Source organism: Hirundo rustica, chromosome 12 (assembly GCF_015227805.2).
Source record: "Hirundo rustica isolate bHirRus1 chromosome 12, bHirRus1.pri.v3, whole genome shotgun sequence".
Classification (NCBI taxonomy): Eukaryota; Metazoa; Chordata; class Aves; order Passeriformes; family Hirundinidae; genus Hirundo; species Hirundo rustica.
In genome coordinates, this window is record NC_053461.1 from 13493561 (window position 1) to 13512048 (window position 18488).

The 18488-nt window shown below is 42.8% G+C and overlaps 1 protein-coding gene across 1 annotated transcript in view; it reads left to right on the forward strand.

Annotated features, from left to right (window-relative positions):
• PTPRG (protein tyrosine phosphatase receptor type G) overlaps positions 1-16815 on the forward strand; it is a 395690-nt gene extending 378875 nt beyond the window's left edge. The window contains exons 21-29 of the mRNA XM_040076808.2: positions 107-242; positions 588-734; positions 2573-2666; positions 3936-4012; positions 4445-4573; positions 6840-6986; positions 7639-7781; positions 10855-10990; positions 11699-16815. Coding sequence (XP_039932742.1) covers positions 107-242; positions 588-734; positions 2573-2666; positions 3936-4012; positions 4445-4573; positions 6840-6986; positions 7639-7781; positions 10855-10990; positions 11699-11845 — 1156 coding nt within the window. The 3' untranslated portion in view covers positions 11846-16815. The remainder of the gene's footprint in view (positions 1-106; positions 243-587; positions 735-2572; positions 2667-3935; positions 4013-4444; positions 4574-6839; positions 6987-7638; positions 7782-10854; positions 10991-11698) is intronic.
• The last annotated feature ends 1673 nt before the right edge of the window (positions 16816-18488 follow it).

Consider the following 18488-nt stretch of genomic DNA (forward strand, 5'->3'; position numbering starts at 1 on the left):
CTGCTACTTCTGCGGTTGCTTTCATTTCATGGACTTCTCTTATGGATTTCATTTCATGGATTTCTCTGCAGCTGTATTTCATGGATTTCTCTTATGTTCTCTGTAGTGCTGGTGTTGGCAGAACTGGTACCTACATTGTGATAGACAGTATGCTGCAGCAGATAAAAGACAAAAGCACAGTTAATGTCCTGGGTTTCCTGAAACATATCAGGACGCAGCGCAACTACCTCGTCCAGACAGAGGTAAAAACTGCAGTGGGGTTGAATTTAAAGCCTTAATCATTTTTGCATTGTAATCAAAAAGAGAATAGAATTTTCCAGTTACATCCCCGTAAAAATTGAATATATTACTGATAATTTTTTTGCACTGTAATATCTCTATTTTTCTAGACTAGAAACTTCAGGTTTTGTTTTTGACTTGTTCAGAGTTGTATGTGCTACATTTACAAATATTTATTCCAAATTCGGTAGTATTTGCATGAGTGGCTTGTTTTGCACACCCATTTCTTTGGTGTGCACTGCTCCTCAGACAAAGCCAGCTGTTCAGATTATTTCAAATGTCTACCTGACATGCTGATGTTTTTTTAGGAGCAGTACATTTTTATTCATGATGCCTTGTTGGAAGCCATCCTTGGGAAGGAGACTGAAGTGTCTGCAGGCCAGCTGCATAGTTATGTTAACAGCATCCTCATTCCTGGCATAGGAGGGAAGACACGGCTAGAAAAACAGTTCAAGGTAAGTCTTAATCACTGCCATCCAGAGGGACCTAATTTTCCTACTCTCTTTTACATGGCCTGTCTTCACTGTCAATATATTGTCATGGTTAAGGAACCAAACCAGAAAACTTGATCAGCACAGCACAACATCTTGAGAAGTTCAGTCCTATACAGTCTTAGCTTCACTGCTGGAAATTAGTGCTCATGCTCTTCAGTCAGAAGGAGAAGAGAGACATGGACACTGGTTTGGAATGTGCTGCTGGTCTCCCTGTTCCCAAGGGGGCTTGGGTGTTCCCAAGTCTGTGGTCAGCTTGGCTGGAAGTCTTCCTCCAAACTCTGGCTCTCATGCCTATAGATATGGGGAAAGACAAGAGATGAGGTTCTTTGCACCAACTACTATTTCATCAGTGTAGATAAGGAATTACAAATGTTTTAAAACCAGGAAACACAATATGCCTTTCTCATTGCTAATCATGACGTTTGCTGTGTCTCCTGCTATGTCATAGCTGCTTCTTTCCTGGCCAAAGTAATTTGTTTTTCCCACATCTCTTATTTGAAACCTAAGATTTTCTGATTGCAATTTATTTGAATACATTGTAAAATATTTTGTGAGAGTTTGTATCACAAGGAGTTACATGACATCTGTTTTCACAGCTAAACTCCGTTAATAACTACCCAAGGAACTGAAGCTGTTAAATTACACCAGGTGCCAAGCTATTCAAGAAATAAATCTGAATTCACTTGTAGGAATCTCAGTATTCCTCCATCACTCAAGACATTCCAGATGCTTAATTACTAAATTAAAGAAACAAGTGCAAGCGCACGCACACCCGCACAAAATGCAGTAGGAGGCAAAGATTTGTTGTTTTAAAAAGCGTTGCACTTTTACAAACAATTGTAAATTATATCTATAAATCATATGTTTTCTGATGACTCGTGCCAAAGTTTAAAAACCCTAAGTGCCATTTTCAGAAATTACTTTCTCTGACAACATTGGACAGTTATTTAGAAACCCCATAACTTCTAATGGGGCTTATGCCAGTGCATAGATGAGTTGAGTGCTATCTTGTTTAGAGTGCATTTCAAACTGGGATGTGACCAGCAACAATTATTAGATCTTTCTCTTGTTTCTGCTGCTGCCACAGAGCTGGCAGAAAATAACTTGTGCTCATGCCCCAGTACAGCAATTTAGATTCAACCATCTTAGTGTGAAATGACACTGAGTAACGAGGTGTGAGTGCAGATGTGAAAGCTACCTTTGCTCTCTTTGCTCTGGCAGAGTTTCCCCATGTACTGGGAGAGTATTCAGATACAAATCTGCCTTTCTCAGTGTCTCCAGGCAGCCCAGAATGAATATGGCAGACCAGAGAATGTAGCCCATGGCCTCAGATTTCAGATGACAGTGTGGTGGATTCCCCAAAGGCCTGGCAGAAAAAGATGTTCTGCAGGAATGATCTGGCTAGGCTATTATTTTTGGGGGAAAAAAACCCAAAACCTCAAAGTTTTGTTGTTCTATTTTGCTACCTTTCATTCCTCGAGAACTGCTTCTGACTAAACATATCTGAAATTTTGTGAAATATATTCTCAAAGATAACAAAATATAGTGTTCTGTGAAAACGCATTTTGATGGAACTTCATATGCAGGATGTTTCAAAGCTGAGAGCTGCAGAGATCTTTTTATCTCTTAAGCATGTTATATGAAAAGGATGATTTCCATTGGAAACTTGAGTACTTTAAACAAGTTTTACAATGCAGTTTATTCTTCTACTAATGCATCTTCGAAGGAGTTGGCAAAGAAACCTCCTCTCTTCATTTAGAGTGCTCTGAGGGCTGACTTACCACTTTATTCTCTTTCAGCTGGTTACACAGTGTAATGCAAAATATGTGGAATGCTTCAGTGCTCAGAAAGACTGCAACAAAGAGAAGAACAGGAACTCATCAGTTGTGCCATGTAAGATCTCATCTTTGGTTTGATTACTGCCTAGCATAACTTTTTGTGCCCACTTCTCCCGGTGTTAGGCATGAAAAGACATAGCCACTAGGAAGGGGAAATGTAATCTTTTGTTCAGCCCAAGCTGTCTTGTCTTTCAGCATTACCCTGATGAAATGGAACAAAGGGAAATAGTTGCAGTGTCAGCCAGATACACTGTCCAAGTGAAATGTTAATTTGAAGTGCTTAAGAATTTGAATAATTAGGTAGGGGATAAATCTATGGAATACTGAGAGATTACTTTGATACCAGCTCCCAGCTCTGGTGAGATCTCCCAGAGTGATTGGCACCAGTTGTTTGTAATTCAGCTGCTGCACTCGGTTTCTGTGTGTGAGCCACCCCAGATTTAAGGGTATTTAGTGCCCGAGGACACATTTTCAGTGTCACTAAAATGGAATCTGTGCATGGCTGTCAAGCAATATGAGCTTGCACCAGACCAAGCATGGGCACAACATCATCCCCATCACATAACCCAGAGAACAGGACACAGAGGACAGATGATAGCCAAGCTAGCGCAGGGTAATAGTGGCACAGATACAGTCCATCCTAAAGTTTGTTAATAAAAAGGGAAGGAGTCAGAATACATCTTAAAAACAGATGGGAACAGGCTAGAAATAGGCTGTTTGATTTGGCCCTTTGTGTCATGCAGCTGCACTGATTTCAGTTTGTCTTTTGGGGGCTGTCAGAGGGTTTGAGGATGATGTTCAACCCAGCCCTCAAACACAGAGAAGCGTGGATCTGCAGAGGAGCACACACTTCTGGGAGGTTCCCCATCAGGGAAGATGTTTGTCTCTGGAGGTTCTCTCACTCCGTGAGAGATGGCAGTGCTACAGAGTGGTAGGGAAAACAAAATAAATCAGCTGGGTTTGTGTGCTGCTGGAGACAAATGGAACACTACACACAAGAATTACTCGAAATCCCCTGCTATCACTGCATATACTGTTATTTGGTAATTCAGCCTGCTGTGAAAATCTTTGCTATAGTAAAATTTGATTCCTGAAATTACTTTGTCCTTGTGGGAATATTGTGCAACATTCTCTTTTATATCCTGTGTTAGCAGGCAATGCTTTAACACAGTTAAAGTGCTGGCCTGCTCCTGAGGGAGATGGGAGCTGCACAGTGTTTGCTTTGTTAACGGCTGAGAAATTCTTACTCTCTGCATTGTGCCATGATCAGACTTTGATCTTTTTTTTTGTCTCTGTGTTGTTTTTTTTTTCCTTAATGTTATAGCTGAGCGTGCTAGAGTGGGCTTGGCACCACTGCCTGGAATGAAGGGAACAGATTACATTAATGCCTCTTATATCATGGTGAGGAAGCCAACATCTAATTACAAAGTAAAATCAATTCTAAGGTGCTAAATACCAGATGCCTGTAATTGTCTTAATTCTGTATGTAATGGCTGTGTATTAACAGATGAGATTTTAACACCTTGCCCATAATGTAAAGCTATTAACCGTGTTTTATTAAAGATTCTTGCCTAAAAAAATTAATTACAAGATGCATTTAGATGGAATGTGTATTTCTGTGAGATACAGTCAAATAGATACTGGGATTTAAAGTAAATTAAAGCAGTAGGGTCTCTGTAGAAGTGAAATTGAAATGAAGTTAAGAAAATACAGCCTGTGTGAAAACATCGTGGCGTAAAATGAAATAGGGTCATTATGTGTCCCCAGAAATTAAATTAATGCTTCAAAATACGGGAGGCAGTAAGTAACCGTGTGCTTGTTTTGCTGCAAAAGGGCTACTACAGGAGTAACGAGTTCATCATAACCCAACACCCACTGCCACACACAACTAAAGATTTCTGGCGAATGATCTGGGATCACAACGCACAGATCATTGTCATGCTGCCGGACAACCAGAGCCTGGTGAGTCGCCCGTGTCCCTCCCTGCGTGGTGCCACTGGCACAGCCCAGCTGGGCACAGCACAGGGGCACTCACTTGCCTGCTGGGGCTGTTTGCTGGCTGAAAGCAAAGCCAATCTTTGAGCCACCTACTCAAACTTTGCCATAAGCTGGTTACAGAAAGGTAAGTTCCATGATGTAGGGGCTGTTCTTTTGCTGTGGCCTTCTGCACTGACCCCTGGACATCCAGGGACCAAAGTGCTCACAGACAGGACAGCACACCGGTGCTGTCAACATCTGCAAGGCTCCTGAGGGCTGCCTGGCAGGATGCAAGCACTGGGGGTAAGGAGAGGCTGGGGTTATGGGTAAGGACTTTGAGAGAAGCAGAAATGCAAGGTAGGGACAGGAGGATAATTGCTTGTTTGCCCCTGAGCTTAAACCTCAGGCCGTGCAAGGCTGATACTGTGCAAGGCTGCATATGCCGTTTTTAATGAAAGTAAAAAGCAAACAAGTATGTTAATTTAAGTGGAAATAATGAGTCAGACAGAGAGAGAGAATAAGGAGACACAGGTGAAGTGCTAATCACTACTTCCAGATTTACCAGCACGTCTCAAGAGGGCATGTTGAAAAGGATTAAGAAGTAATCGGTTCGTTTTTTCATGCACGCATCACTGAGGTGAACAGACAATTGTAGCTGAAAGTGGAAGAGAAACCACCTTCATTACAGCAGGAAAATAGCAGTGATGAAGGGCTACTAAAGAGGCAGCAGTCAATATGCTGCTTGTGTGTGGGCATGAAAGGGAGTGCAGCGCTGCAAGGAGTGCTCAGAGACATTCAATAGGATCAGAAAGTGCTTATGAAATGAAAGTATGTCAGGTGGAAATGAAGAGGCTGATACTGTCTTCACATATACATGAAATAGCTCTGCAGAACCACAGCGATCAAAGGGTAAAGGAGGAATGCTGGGCTCAGCCACAGTGGTTTCACCTTCTGGCCAGGAAGGCAGTGGCATCCGACCTCGGCTCAGTGGTCAGTGTGGGATGTGCTGGCTGGCAAGAAGGGGTGGCACAGGATGCAGGCAGCGCCAAGGTGCTGGATGTGCAATGCCAAAGGACAAGACAATAATGCAAGGTACCTGCTGCATGAGGACCTGTCAGGTGGCAGGACAGGTCCCCTGTCTGGCACTCAGTGATGTTACTCTGCTTCCCAGTGCTTCTGCTTATTTAGAGCAGAACTGTGAGGACTTAAAACCACAAGTCACATTTTCAGAATGAACGCTTGACAGCACAAATCTCAACAATATCTTGGCCATCAGAGCTGCAGACCCACAGAAATACACCTGGTTTTAGAGGGATGTGCATGGCCACAGCAGGATGATATCAGCTGATAGTTTGTGTTTGCTCATGAGTGAAAGATGGGATGTCCAGAGACACGGGTTTGCTCTGTGCATGTGGTCAGGGCAACTTCTGTGCTCATGCTGCAGGGGCATAGACCTCTGAAACCAGGAGAAGAAACAGACTTCGCATGTATGTGGTGACAGACCATAATTTCCTTTCTCTGCAGCAAATTAGGAATTCGTGGTTATGTTTTAAAGAACAGCTTTGACAGCTGTTTCAAACAGCTTTGACTTACATGCCTGCCAGTCAGTCTACTTCAGCACTGAACTTCTTCCAGGCTTCCCAGTCTCACTGAGGTTTCACAGTGTCCCTTTGGCAGAGGTGTTTTGTTGGAGAACTTGCATTAAGTTTAGCCAGTGTTTTTTTCAAGGCGAAGAATATTTCAGTTTTTCTCTTCCTCTTCACTCCTCCACTCACTCTTAAAAATTCAAGCCCTACAGAAGTATCCATCAATCTTCTACCTAGGCCTGATCCACAGACCTTGAGTTTTGGATTAGACCACGATAAACACAAATTAAAAATAACAAGTCATTAATTTTTAAAGGTCAATGAGTTTTTTCTAAACAAATATCTGACTTTCTAACAAAACTGTGTAGGCAGGAGGTCATAAAGCCTGGGATACAATACAAAGGTTAAGTATGAGTGAGCTAAGATAACCATTTCCCTGTGAAACCAATTAAAAAGCACATGTTACCTGTTTGAACACACAAAGGGAGGATCTGGCAGGTTTACTGCCTACTGTAATAGTAAATTTGTTTTAGACAGCAGTGTTTTTTTAAAGGTCAGTTCCTGATCATCTCTATTTATCAAAACAATTTTTTGACCCACTGGATTTTTCTGTTGCACACAAGGTATCTGAAAGGCTGCAGTAGTGTGTTCTTTCATTTCTCCAGGCAGAAGATGAGTTTGTGTACTGGCCAAGTCGTGAGGAATCCATGAACTGTGAGGCCTTTACTGTGACCCTTATCAGCAAAGACAGACTGTGCCTCTCTAACGAAGAGCAAATTATCATCCATGACTTTATCCTTGAAGCTACCCAGGTAAAGTAAATCTTCAAATGTGGCTCATGCATGTGGATGCATGTTGCTTTTAGGGGAAAGATGTTCTCATTGGCTCCTTCTGCCTCTCACATCTTCTACTTCCAGGTAGTTTCCTCTAGCTAGCAAGGCTAGTATTAACTGTCTGTCTTGCTGGAAAGTGAAGACATGTGATTTTACCAAGGTGTATTGTCTTACTTCTGCTTACAAAATTCAGCATTTATAGTTTAATTTTTTGGGGGTCTTAACTAATCATAAAAATGTAAGCACGATCCTTTTGAGCTATAAACCTGTTTCTAGTTTGCTGTCTGGATTGCAGCTGGACTTTGCTGCAAGACATTCGTTTGGAAGCCCGTTTAAATTTGACTCGGTTGCTCTTGTTTGACTTTTGAGCCGTAAGGACTCTGAGTGAGGTTTGATGTGAGCCCTGAATTCAAATACAAAACCTTTTCTTGATTAGCATTTTTGTCAAACTTGCATTATTTTAGGGTGCTCCCTGTTACAGACATGCTGGAGCTGCGTGTTCTCTTTCTATGTAAACTGTTGGGAAGAAGAACGTTTCCCTTCAGTTTGCAGTGAGGCTTTGCCCTCTCTGTCCGGGAGTGGATGCCTGTGAAGTGGAGGAAGCTAATGCCAGGCTGGTTTGTCGTTGCAGGATGACTACGTTCTGGAAGTCCGCCACTTTCAGTGTCCCAAATGGCCAAACCCTGACGCTCCCATCAGCAGTACCTTTGAACTTATCAATGTAATCAAGGAAGAGGCCTTAACAAGGGATGGCCCCACCATAGTTCATGATGAGTATGTCACCACTTTTCTCCCGTTTGTGTGCAGATCGTGCACTCAGCTGAAAGACACTTGTTAGGACTGACGTCCATTCCTGCGTGGAGTAGGTGGGGTTTAATAGTCCAGGAGTAGGTGGGGTTTAGTGGTCAGGGAACAGATTAAGAATATATATAAACATCCAAGGATGAGTTTTCAGTTGGCATCTGAGGCCAAATACATTTTGCTTAGTGTAATTTGTGTTGGTTATAACCTTAGGTGGACTCAGGAGATGAGGCTGTTTGCTTTGGAAGCATTTTGGGTTCTTCTGCTCCTGGAAGTATCCCAAGTACATCCTACAACCTGTTTCAGAACCCAGCAGAGCTTTGGTTTAGATGAGGCTCTAAGCAGCCTAATATGAGCTGATGGAAGCAAGTTTCAAAGCAGCCCAAGCTCCTGTCTAACAGATCAGGTTTCATGTGCCATGTAAGACAGAACAAGCTCGGCTCTGCTGTGTCTCACAATGAGCAGCAGAAATATCTTGAGGTAAAGGTCCCAGGTCTTCTAAAAGCAGATTTATTGCTTCCTCCTTTTGCTTGCCAAAAAACATTGCGTAAAAGTGGGAGGGAGGGGGCCCACTAACTCCGGGCCAGCATGCCCCAGCACTTGCCTCTAGTGGCACAGTGGTGAGCGTTGTCCCACCAGCTGTGCTTGAACACTCAGTTAAAGGGTGCTAAATGCTGCATTGCATATTATTACTTGTATAGATTATGGAGCTTCAAAATACCATTATAGTAAGGCTGGAGCCTGGATGTGACCCAGTTTCCTTGGAGGGATTGTTGGCTGGTGGGCAGAGCACTTCCTGGGGTCTTTCTGTGCTTAAAATCCCAAGGAGGCCCAGCTTCTGACAGTGTCGTGTTGTCCTAAGAGCGAGCACCAGGCCAGCACCAGCACCTGCTGTACCTGCAGCCCCCCTGCGCTCAGCCTGTGGGACTTTGTCACTGCCACAAAACACAGTCACTGGGAAGGTCCTGGGAATCCTTGCAAAAGCCTCATGACCACGCTCTGGTGTGTCAGTGGTCAGAGCAGGCACTGTGCTGGGTTCCAGAACGTTCATACCCACCAGTGCTGCTGGAGCTTTCCCTGCACGTCCACGCATCGCTGCTGCAACAGGTTTTTCCCAGCTGACTCCTGCAAATGGTGCCTTGGGCCTGCAGCAAGTAGTTTTTCTCCCACCACCTCCTCCTGCCTGCTGCAGAGTTTCAGCTCTGTTGCCTTTCAACAGCACTGATTAATTCCAGGCTGGTTTTAATATTCATGCTTTGGGTAGTCTGAAGTGAAGTTCTGCTGCTCTTGCAGTATTTAAGATTATGTTTTACAAAATTAGAAACATTATTGATTTGGGCATTTCATTGCTAGATGAAAAAAAAAATCAAAATTGCATTCGAAGCAATGCTGAGTCATTCTTTCTGTACATTGCTTTTTTGGTTTATTTGTCATTTTCAATGATTTTATCTTTATGCCTAATATATAATGTGGATTTTGCTTTTCATTGGAGTCTAAGGAAATGTAGCTGAAAATGAAAATTTCCCTTTGCTACATGCAACAACTATATCACATAATCCACTCATAATTACAACCACAGATTAATTCCAAATATAGGAATTTGCAGATAACTAAATTCATGTGGTATTTAGGAAGTACATGGTGGGATGAACTTGATGACATTTTTAAAAGTTCAGAAATTCCAGCTTGAGATAGTTGTCAAGATTTTTAAATGTAACTGCCCAAGTGTAGGCAACTACATAAAGACCTGCTGCATAATTTTCTGCAAGAAAAGTCTTCAGATTGTCGGGAACTGAAAATTACCAGCCCAAGTGAAAAGGATGCCATTACACCTTCAGAAGGATTTAGTTGTGTCCTGTCAGGTACGTGCACTGGGCACTTTGTCCACTGCCCCTGTAGCCAAGTCACAGCCATCTGTATGGTGCTGCTGCTTCTCCTCTAGACCTCACATCCAACTGAGCACATCTATTGTGATCTGAGTTCTGTTTCCCATTTCTAGGTAAACTAGAGTTTGCAAAAATCATATAAAATTAAGTCAGCATATGTCTTGATTTCCATGGCAATGCTGTACAAATCCTCGTGGTAATCTCACAATACAAGATGGTATTGCAGCCGTTGCTGATTATTTCAGTTTTCATATAAAGCTCTCCAAGTGGCTTGGAGAGCAGGTCAGCGCTGATGACCCCATTTACCAGTGGGAACATTTAAACACAGACTTTCTCATAGTCACAGAACAGAGCCAGGACAGAATTTCAGTCTCCTGAGTACCAGGAGAGCAGAGGAGGGCGGAGGCTCCTCAGAAGCCCTCGTGTAGGATCCTTCATGGTGTGCCTCACACCCGCACCTATGGCCTGAGCACACCCCCAGGCTTGCAGCAGTGAGGTTTCTACCTGACCAGTATTTCAAGGATATCTCAAGGACTGAGTCGTGCTCCTGATGAATAACTGCTGCTTGGGGTTTTGTTATGTGACAACACAGCTCAACTCTTACTCTTCAAAATCTGTAATGTCTCCTGGGTGCCTGGCTCAGGGATGTTGCCTTTACCGATGAATCAGACCTAGGCAAGACTTTGAGATGTGCCCCATTTACTTGTGAGCACCACAGAGCCATGTTAGTTTTCTGCAGTTGTCAGATATGGAGGAAGAGGCAAAGTCTCATTTCTTTCTAATCACTCATGTTTTGCTTGAGCTCCCACTAATGAATTTAAAATACACTCCACTGTAATACAGATGCTCTCAGCCCATGTGGTGTAGGAGAACTCATTTCAGTGCTACAGACTCCAGACTGAGTGTTTTGGAGTGGCTCATGTTCTGCTGCTGATACAGTTCTTTGTGTTGAATAGTGCAGATAGCCTGAGATGACTGCTGTACCATCAAATTTCTTCTATAAATTAAAATTACAAAAAGTTGGCAACTATAAAACAAGCATTTGGTAGATACAGAGAGGAACTACAATAATCAGATAAGACTATGACAACACTTCCGTGACTCCGTGTCAGTGCCCGGGTTGTGTTTGAGTAACTCTTCATTTTGGTTTGGTTTTCCAGGTATGGAGCTGTGTCAGCAGGAACTCTATGTGCCCTTACCACTCTCTCTCAGCAGCTGGAGAATGAAAATGCTGTCGATGTTTTCCAGGTGGCAAAGATGATAAATCTCATGCGGCCTGGAGTATTTACAGACATTGTAAGTCTTTACATGGACTATAAATAGATGGTTTACAAGGTTTTCATCTGAGACCAAGAGCACAAACTAAAACATGCATTGTGTATGTTATCAAGCCCTACAGCATCTGCTACCAAGCAGAATTTGCATTTGAACTTCTTCTGTGTAGTTGTCATTTTTTCGTAACCTCCAAGCCACACTGTTGGTCTCTGATTTGCACTTAAACTTATTTCTCATACTTTGGAGGGGAGCATCATACAGACAAGTCCTAGCAGAAAAGGACCTTCCATCTTGTCACCATCTGCCTGCCAGCCCTGTGAGCTCAGCTGTGCTCTTTAGACCTGGCACGCTGCAGTCTGAAGGGTTGCTCAGGGCAGGTGAAGCAGCAGGCAGATGAGGCTCTTCCCTGAGTGTCCAGCAAGAGCAATTCCCCTGCCTCAGCGTGTGTGGTACAAGGTTCTGTCACCCAGGGAGTGACCTGGGGCTGAGCTGTGGCCTCAGGTTTTGTCCTGCCCTCCTGAAGTGTTTAGTGGTATATCAGAAATAGTCTACCCAAACTGGAGTTTGGTTAAACTGGAGGAACAGAGGTAATTGCTCTAAGTCTATTTCTTTGCTATGTGCGTGCTGCTGGTAATGAATACCCATGACCTTCCCTGGAAATGCCGAATTAAAGTGCCAATCATTTATGTACACTTAAAGGATTGAAATAAGTTGTTCTTTCTTTTCCAGGAACAGTACCAGTTTCTTTATAAGGCAATGCTAAGCTTGGTCAGCACTAAGGAAAATGGAAACGGTCCCATGACACTGGACAAAAACGGTGCCGTGATGGCCAGTGACGAATCTGATCCCGCAGAAAGCATGGAGTCTCTTGTCTAATTGGAAACCTGAAAAGGCACTTAATTTGTAGAACTTCTGAAGACTGAACTTTTTTGAGGCCTTTTTTGCCAGACTCTAGGTTATACAATAACCCAATTACTTTTTTACACTGATAAAAGTTTTGATATTTATTTTTTGCCATTTTATGTCTTAATGGTATCCTACTGAGCATTTGCACCTCTGTTTATTTCACACAGTGAAACGCAATTTTATCTAGTTTGCACTATATGATCAGTGTTACTGCCTATAATATCCTAATACAAGACAAGCCCTGATGTGACATTCCATGACAACAAACATAGGCTTTTTCTGTTTTGTTCAAATGCAGTGAAGTTTTGCTAACTACAGTGACCCTCGAATCTTAAATCTTGAATGCTAGGCCAGATGGATTCTTTCTACAACAGATACTCTAGCCCTTCGTACCATATTTATTATTTAGTGACCACGTCAGAGTTTTGGTAACGGTGTTCTGCATTCCAGTGGAGTGGATGAGCAGTGTTCATCCTTTCTTGACAAAATGTGGCAGGTGATTATTAGCTGCAGTGAAGGTCTAACAGACTTGTGGAGCTGAAACAATTATTTCTGTATTGTTTCAAATTGCTGTGTTGTACACTAAATAGGCCTGAGACGTGCTTCACATGGAATATATAAATTACATGCAATATGATTATAAATTAGATGCAATTCATATGTGGGATGCGGTGATGAGTTTTGAATTTACAATTTCAAAGTTACCCCATGTGTTCAGGAAAATGTTGGTTTTGGTTTTTAACCAGCCCTGTGACGGGAAAGTATTTTGGTTTTATTTTCATCAGAGCCAATACAGTGAGAAATCTACGACAACCCAAAATCAGACCAGTTTTCAGATATATTAAAGGTAGCAATATTTTACATTACTAAGCTATTCAATATTTTAAACACATCTAATTTCCTTACTATTTCTTGAATATGACCTCACACCTAATGGTATGTTACATGATGACAGGCGTTTCTTAATTTCATAACTGTTAGATGCCATTTTTACAGGTGTGTAATTTTCATACTTTAGTGCTAAACCATAAAGTACTGATCCATATTTACTGGTGAAGCAAACTAATAAAAAAACTACCTATAAAGTTACATTCTCCCTCTTTTTTTTTTGCCAGACTAATTCTTTAGCACAAACCTAGCTTATTGTGTTTTGTCTCCCACGCCAATAGAATGGTTTCCCCCAGATTATGTAAATAGTTATTGTTTGGAGCATTTAAGTTTACATCCTCACTGGCTCCCTCTTCCTTTGTATTTGGTTGCAATTCAACAAGGTCAGTCCATGTTTAACAAAAGAAGTAAGCACATGCTTAATTCTCCTGAAAATTAAAATTAGTTGTGCTCTTCATAGCTTGGCTGAATAGGGAGGGGTTATTGAATCTACCTGGAAAAGGAAATATGTGATTTCAGCTATCCTGACCTTTGGTGGACAGTTAAAGGCACTATCCCTTATATGAAGCATTAATTCCTTCACTTCTAAACTACAGAAAACATCATCCATTGTAATTTTTCAGGACTTGTCAAAATATTACAGCTTTTTTTTTTTTTTCATTGAAATGTCAACCTATTAATTTCTGCCAGTCCAGTCTTGCTGAAATACAGACATTTGGCAAGGTTCTGTGTATTTTCACTCACAAGGAAGCTGAATGCAAACTGCCTAAAAGGATATTGAGAGTAGAGATGTTGGTTCAGAACCACGTAAGGTGCAAACTGATACGGCCTCGCTGAGAGCAGAGGAGCTGAGCAAACTGGTATGTGCTAACATTTGGCCTTTTATCTTACTAAGAGAACAATTCAAAGTATTCAGGGATTCATCAGCAACCTTTTACACCGTCACCTGTTACTTCTCAGTTTGTTGAACGCCTCCATCCAAGCGATCCCAATAATTGCTAATGCCAAACAGTTTAATAAGCCCATGGTTTCAGTGAGGAGATCGCAATTTAATAAGCTGTTCAGCAACAGCTAATCCAAATAAAATATATGCAGAATGTTTCAAAATGTTGTAGTTTGCATCCCCTTTGCACTGCATGGAGGTGGGAGTGAGTAGGAGTTAGGACTGGCCCTCCAGTCACTACACCCCAGTAACAGAATGGTTTAAGTAAGTTCTCAAGTGCTGCTCCCTGCAAGGGCTGGAAGGTTTTGCTGAGTGGTTTTCTGGCCAGCCTACATCAGTCTCAGAGGCTGCTGAGCCCTCCCTGTGCCCCCAGTCTGAAGCTGGACCCAGCCAATGCCAGCTGGTAGCACAAAGGGACTCATGAGTTGGATCAGTTTAATCAGTTAAATACCTTAACTTCCTGGGGAGGTGTAGGAACAAGTCAGAAATTCAAACCTTGACAACTGAGTGACACAAAGATTACTGCAGGCATCAAGAGGTTGGATTTGTTCAGTACTTTCAGGTGATTACTTTTCATTTCACTGGCATGATGGAAGAGAACTGTGGTTTGTGACACACTGCCTGGATACCCCTGGTTTAATCCCTTACCTTTTCACAAGTTTTAAACATCAGTGAATGAAGGCTACGGGGGTTGAACTTTGGTGGATGCTTTGGAAATCTATGCATTTGCATTGGCATTTTCCAACACCTGAAATACTTTCTTGGGATTTAATCCATGGGGAAATGATGTACTCTGATGTTCTCTGAGTTCTCCATGGATTGTTTTGTAAGGGAGCTCCAGCTGTACGTTAAGTGCAGTGCTGACTGCCAGGTAGCCAATAGATGGTAGTGATGCACGAGGCTTGAAGGGGTGAAGCTAGAAAAAGCTTGTGAAGGTCAAGATTAAGCACACAGAAGAGCCAAATCTATCCTCCTGTAAGCAGGTGCAGTTCTGCTCTTTTACACAGGTTTGCACCCTTTCCTTGGGACTGAGTGAGTGGCAGAAGGAGCAATGTCTGCTCAGAGATGGGCACTGATAAACTCTCATGATGCTCCCACCAGTGTCCAGCCAAAGTCCTGCTCTGCAAATCACCACCCTGCCTTTGGGACCCCAACCCCTCCGCTGTACCCAGCTCCTGCCATTCAGTCAGGATGTCTTTCAAGCATCAAAGGTTCCCAAGCAATGTGCAGCTCTGCAGATTAAGAGAATCTGAGAACATTTCCTTTATCACTGCAGAGTGTGGTCCTCAGCACCAGCCCTGAGAAATAAGGAACAGAAGGACTGAAGCACACACGTGTCTGCATTTAGAAAATATCATTTCTCCATGTCTTGCACGTGTCCTGTGCCCACAGACCGTGTGAAAGATGTGAACTGTGTCTTGAGACCATAGAAGCAGCCAAGCTTTCCATGTGGGAATGCTTGGAAAGCTGCTGTGTGATCTGAACATCTGAAATAGGTGGCAGGCTCAGAATAACCCATCCTCCAAACACTCCTGTGTGTGAGCTTGGCTTTGGCAGGAAGGTCTGGGCGAGCCGGTGGGACTGCTCAGGTGTGCAGACTAAGCACCAAGTCTTCTGCCAGATCAATGTCTAGAGAATTTTAAAGAATTCATTTTTGTTTAAAGAATTCATTTTAAACAGCATTTGTCAGTATTTCTATGTCCAAACACTAATCTAGAAACAGGAAAAAAGGAAAATCCAAACCCCTTAAACTTTTCCTTGTAAGTGACTGGTTCTGTACTGTGGGTCTCCTCCAGGTTAGTGGAGTCATTTACAGGATCTGCAGATTTTCAGTAGTTTTTCCAGTTTCTGACTGCTCAAATTGCTTGAACACAGAGTGATGCATTGGTACATTAGGAGAAGAATCTTTATGATACAGCACAACTGCCTTCTCATTAACCTGTTTTAAAGCTGATGTATTTTATTTAAAAGCTAAAAAGTATAGATAGGGATTCTACCAAAGATACATGCTACTAATTCTCAACAAAACAAAACCAACTTAATTTTAAAAAAAAATGTAGTTGTCTTGAAGATTTAGCAGTCTTTCTCAAATTCATGTCCTTTGACATCAGATCTTTTGTTCCGAAGTTTATGTTCAAATGGTGCCAGTGAATTTTTATATGAAGGGAAAATGCCTATTTGTTAATCTACTGCATTGCTTTTCTTCTTTTTCTTTTTCTCACTTTTTTTTTTTCCAGATGTAATTCACTGTTACCCCTTTGCTCTTCTTCTCCTTGTTGCCATTCTAATAATGTGAACTACATTGGCTTCACTTATCAAAGGAGAAGGAAGGCAAAAACAAGGAAAGAGAGGAACTGTAATAAAGAGATTTGGCCTCTACTTTGTCTTAGCTGTTAAACTGTTTTTAGTGTTTTTGTTAACTATTTGCAAAGGGAAGCATTTTCTACAGAGGATAATTAATTTCAAGAAAAATGTCTTGAGTTTTAAGAATAAGCGTCTCCAAAAGAGGAGATAGTCAATTTTATACAATGTCACAACTCTCCAACATTTGGGGTAGTGACCTTTTTGTTTTGTTAGAACACTTGAGACTAGCACGCAGCCATTGTTTCTAAAGACCGAAGCATTCATGTGTACTCCTGTTTTCTTTTCCTTCATTTTTAAAATAGCGAAGTCATTAAAACTGTAAATATTTTGTTGCTTAGATAAGCATCTTCTGGGAACTTTGTATCTATGGTATATAATCATAGAATTTTATATTTTCATATAAAGCTAATTTTTTTCTAGTTTCACCTCCTTCCTAGTTCTGTGGTGGTTATGTGAATACAAACCTTCTGTGTTTCAAGGTAGTGAGATGCCATCATCACACTCCAAAAAAGATTTCCACACATGTCATTTCTTTGGGGCAGTGATTGTGAAAGTTGGATTTTTTTTATTTTTTTTTTTTAATTCCATTGTCAGTGTGTGCAACAGGATTTAGACTTAGCCAGTCACTAGATACGTTTGTCTCATTGATCCATTCAGAAGAAAAATAAAAATGTGGTGTTTGGTTCGGGGAAAGGGTGGGAGGGACTATTTTGGGGGAGACTTTTTTGTTCATTTTTGGTTTTTGTTTGGGGGTTTTTTGTAACTTGAAGAAACTTCTTTTTGTTATGTTAAACTATATCAAATCATTCTATTATAGTGTTATTTAATATGTAAATTGTATTGCTATACATAAAATAAAGTATGGTTTTTGATGTATTTACAGACTTCTTACTTCTTTGCATCGGGTACACGTAAGGAACAGATGCAGGAGTCAGTATTTCATTGTCCAAGGCGTGCAGGAAGAATGATGAGATCCAAGACCTGCTTTAATTTGATCTCAAATTTCCAAGCAGTACTCAGCTGGGAACTGCCAGTGACAGTGGAGTTCACTGTTCCCTTCTTAATTATCTCCAACTACTAGAGAGCTGCCCGTAAATAACCCCATCCCATTCTACCAAGGCTCCTCCCCGGACAATTGTGACCCATCCAAATCCCTTTTGGAAGGGGAACTGTCTCCATCCTGAGCAGGACCTCAGACCCTGAGCTTTCTTGCCAGCTCCTTCCATCTATTTCTGGCTTACCAGCCTGGAGGAGCAGAGGCTTCCACCAAGCCACCATCACCCGATTTACTGTGATGAACGGCATTGCTCACTAACCCCGGTGCTACGGCAGGAAAAGCAAATGTACTCATTCCCATCTCATGCAGACTGGGGGGTACAGATGTTCCAAATCCTGGAGACAAAGCAGCAAATATCCCCCACGGGGTGTGTTAGCAGTCACAGCTCCAGCCAGGAGCTGTCCCTGAGGTGGGCACATGTGATGCCATCGATGCTCTCGGTGCGTTGCAACAAAACCTTGGCAGCTGCACACGCCACCTCCCGTCCTGGTTCTGTGCTCGGGGCTGTGTTAGCTATTTTGTTGTTCTTGGGGGGAAGCCACTCGGGTTTGTGGACAGATTTTTGTTGCAATCTGCTGCTGGCACGGCAGCTGCCCAGGCTGGCAGCGCCTTCAGGAACGCGGCAGCACTCAGCCTCCGCAGCAGCACCTGCACAGGGACAAAACCATCAATAACTCAAAACACTTGGTGGTGTAAAATTGCTGATTAAAATCAATGCACTGCATCTGCTGCCTTTTGTGTTGCTGCATTCTCACCTGCAAGGTCTGTGTCCCGGCTGACTGGGAGGAAGAGGCATCCCGGGCTGCTGGATGGGGGCTGTGATCAGCAGGACACTGCACAGCAGCCTGAGAAGCCTTGCCAAGCCCCCCACTTTGTAGGGTGCTCCCTGCCCCTGCTCTGTGGTGCTGCCTCATGCTGCACCCCAGGAGCAGCCGGGCTGCCTCATGGATGGGCAGCAGGGAGCTGCTTCCCAGCCTGCCACACCTGCTCTAGGGGATGCTCCAGCACCTCCAGTGCTCTCTGTAGCTTTTCCAGGCCAGAAGGAGACACCCGGGGGAAGGTTCCTCTGCCCAGCTTGGCTGCTCCACCTCCATGGAGGAGATGGCAGACCCTGCATGCACAGGTAGGTGGGTACACGACACTTCACAGCAACAATATGGGAAAAAGTTGTGTAAATCCTGCTTGTCCGGGAAGTGCCTGAAGGGTGGAGAGGATGGCAAGCTGAACATGAGCCAGCCCCACTGGCTGCAAGGTAGACACGTGCAGGACTGCTCACAGCTCACAGCAGGGTTAAAACCATCTCATTTTGGGAAGGGAGAACCACACAAATGAAAAAAATGTAGCCCCACTGAAGACAGACC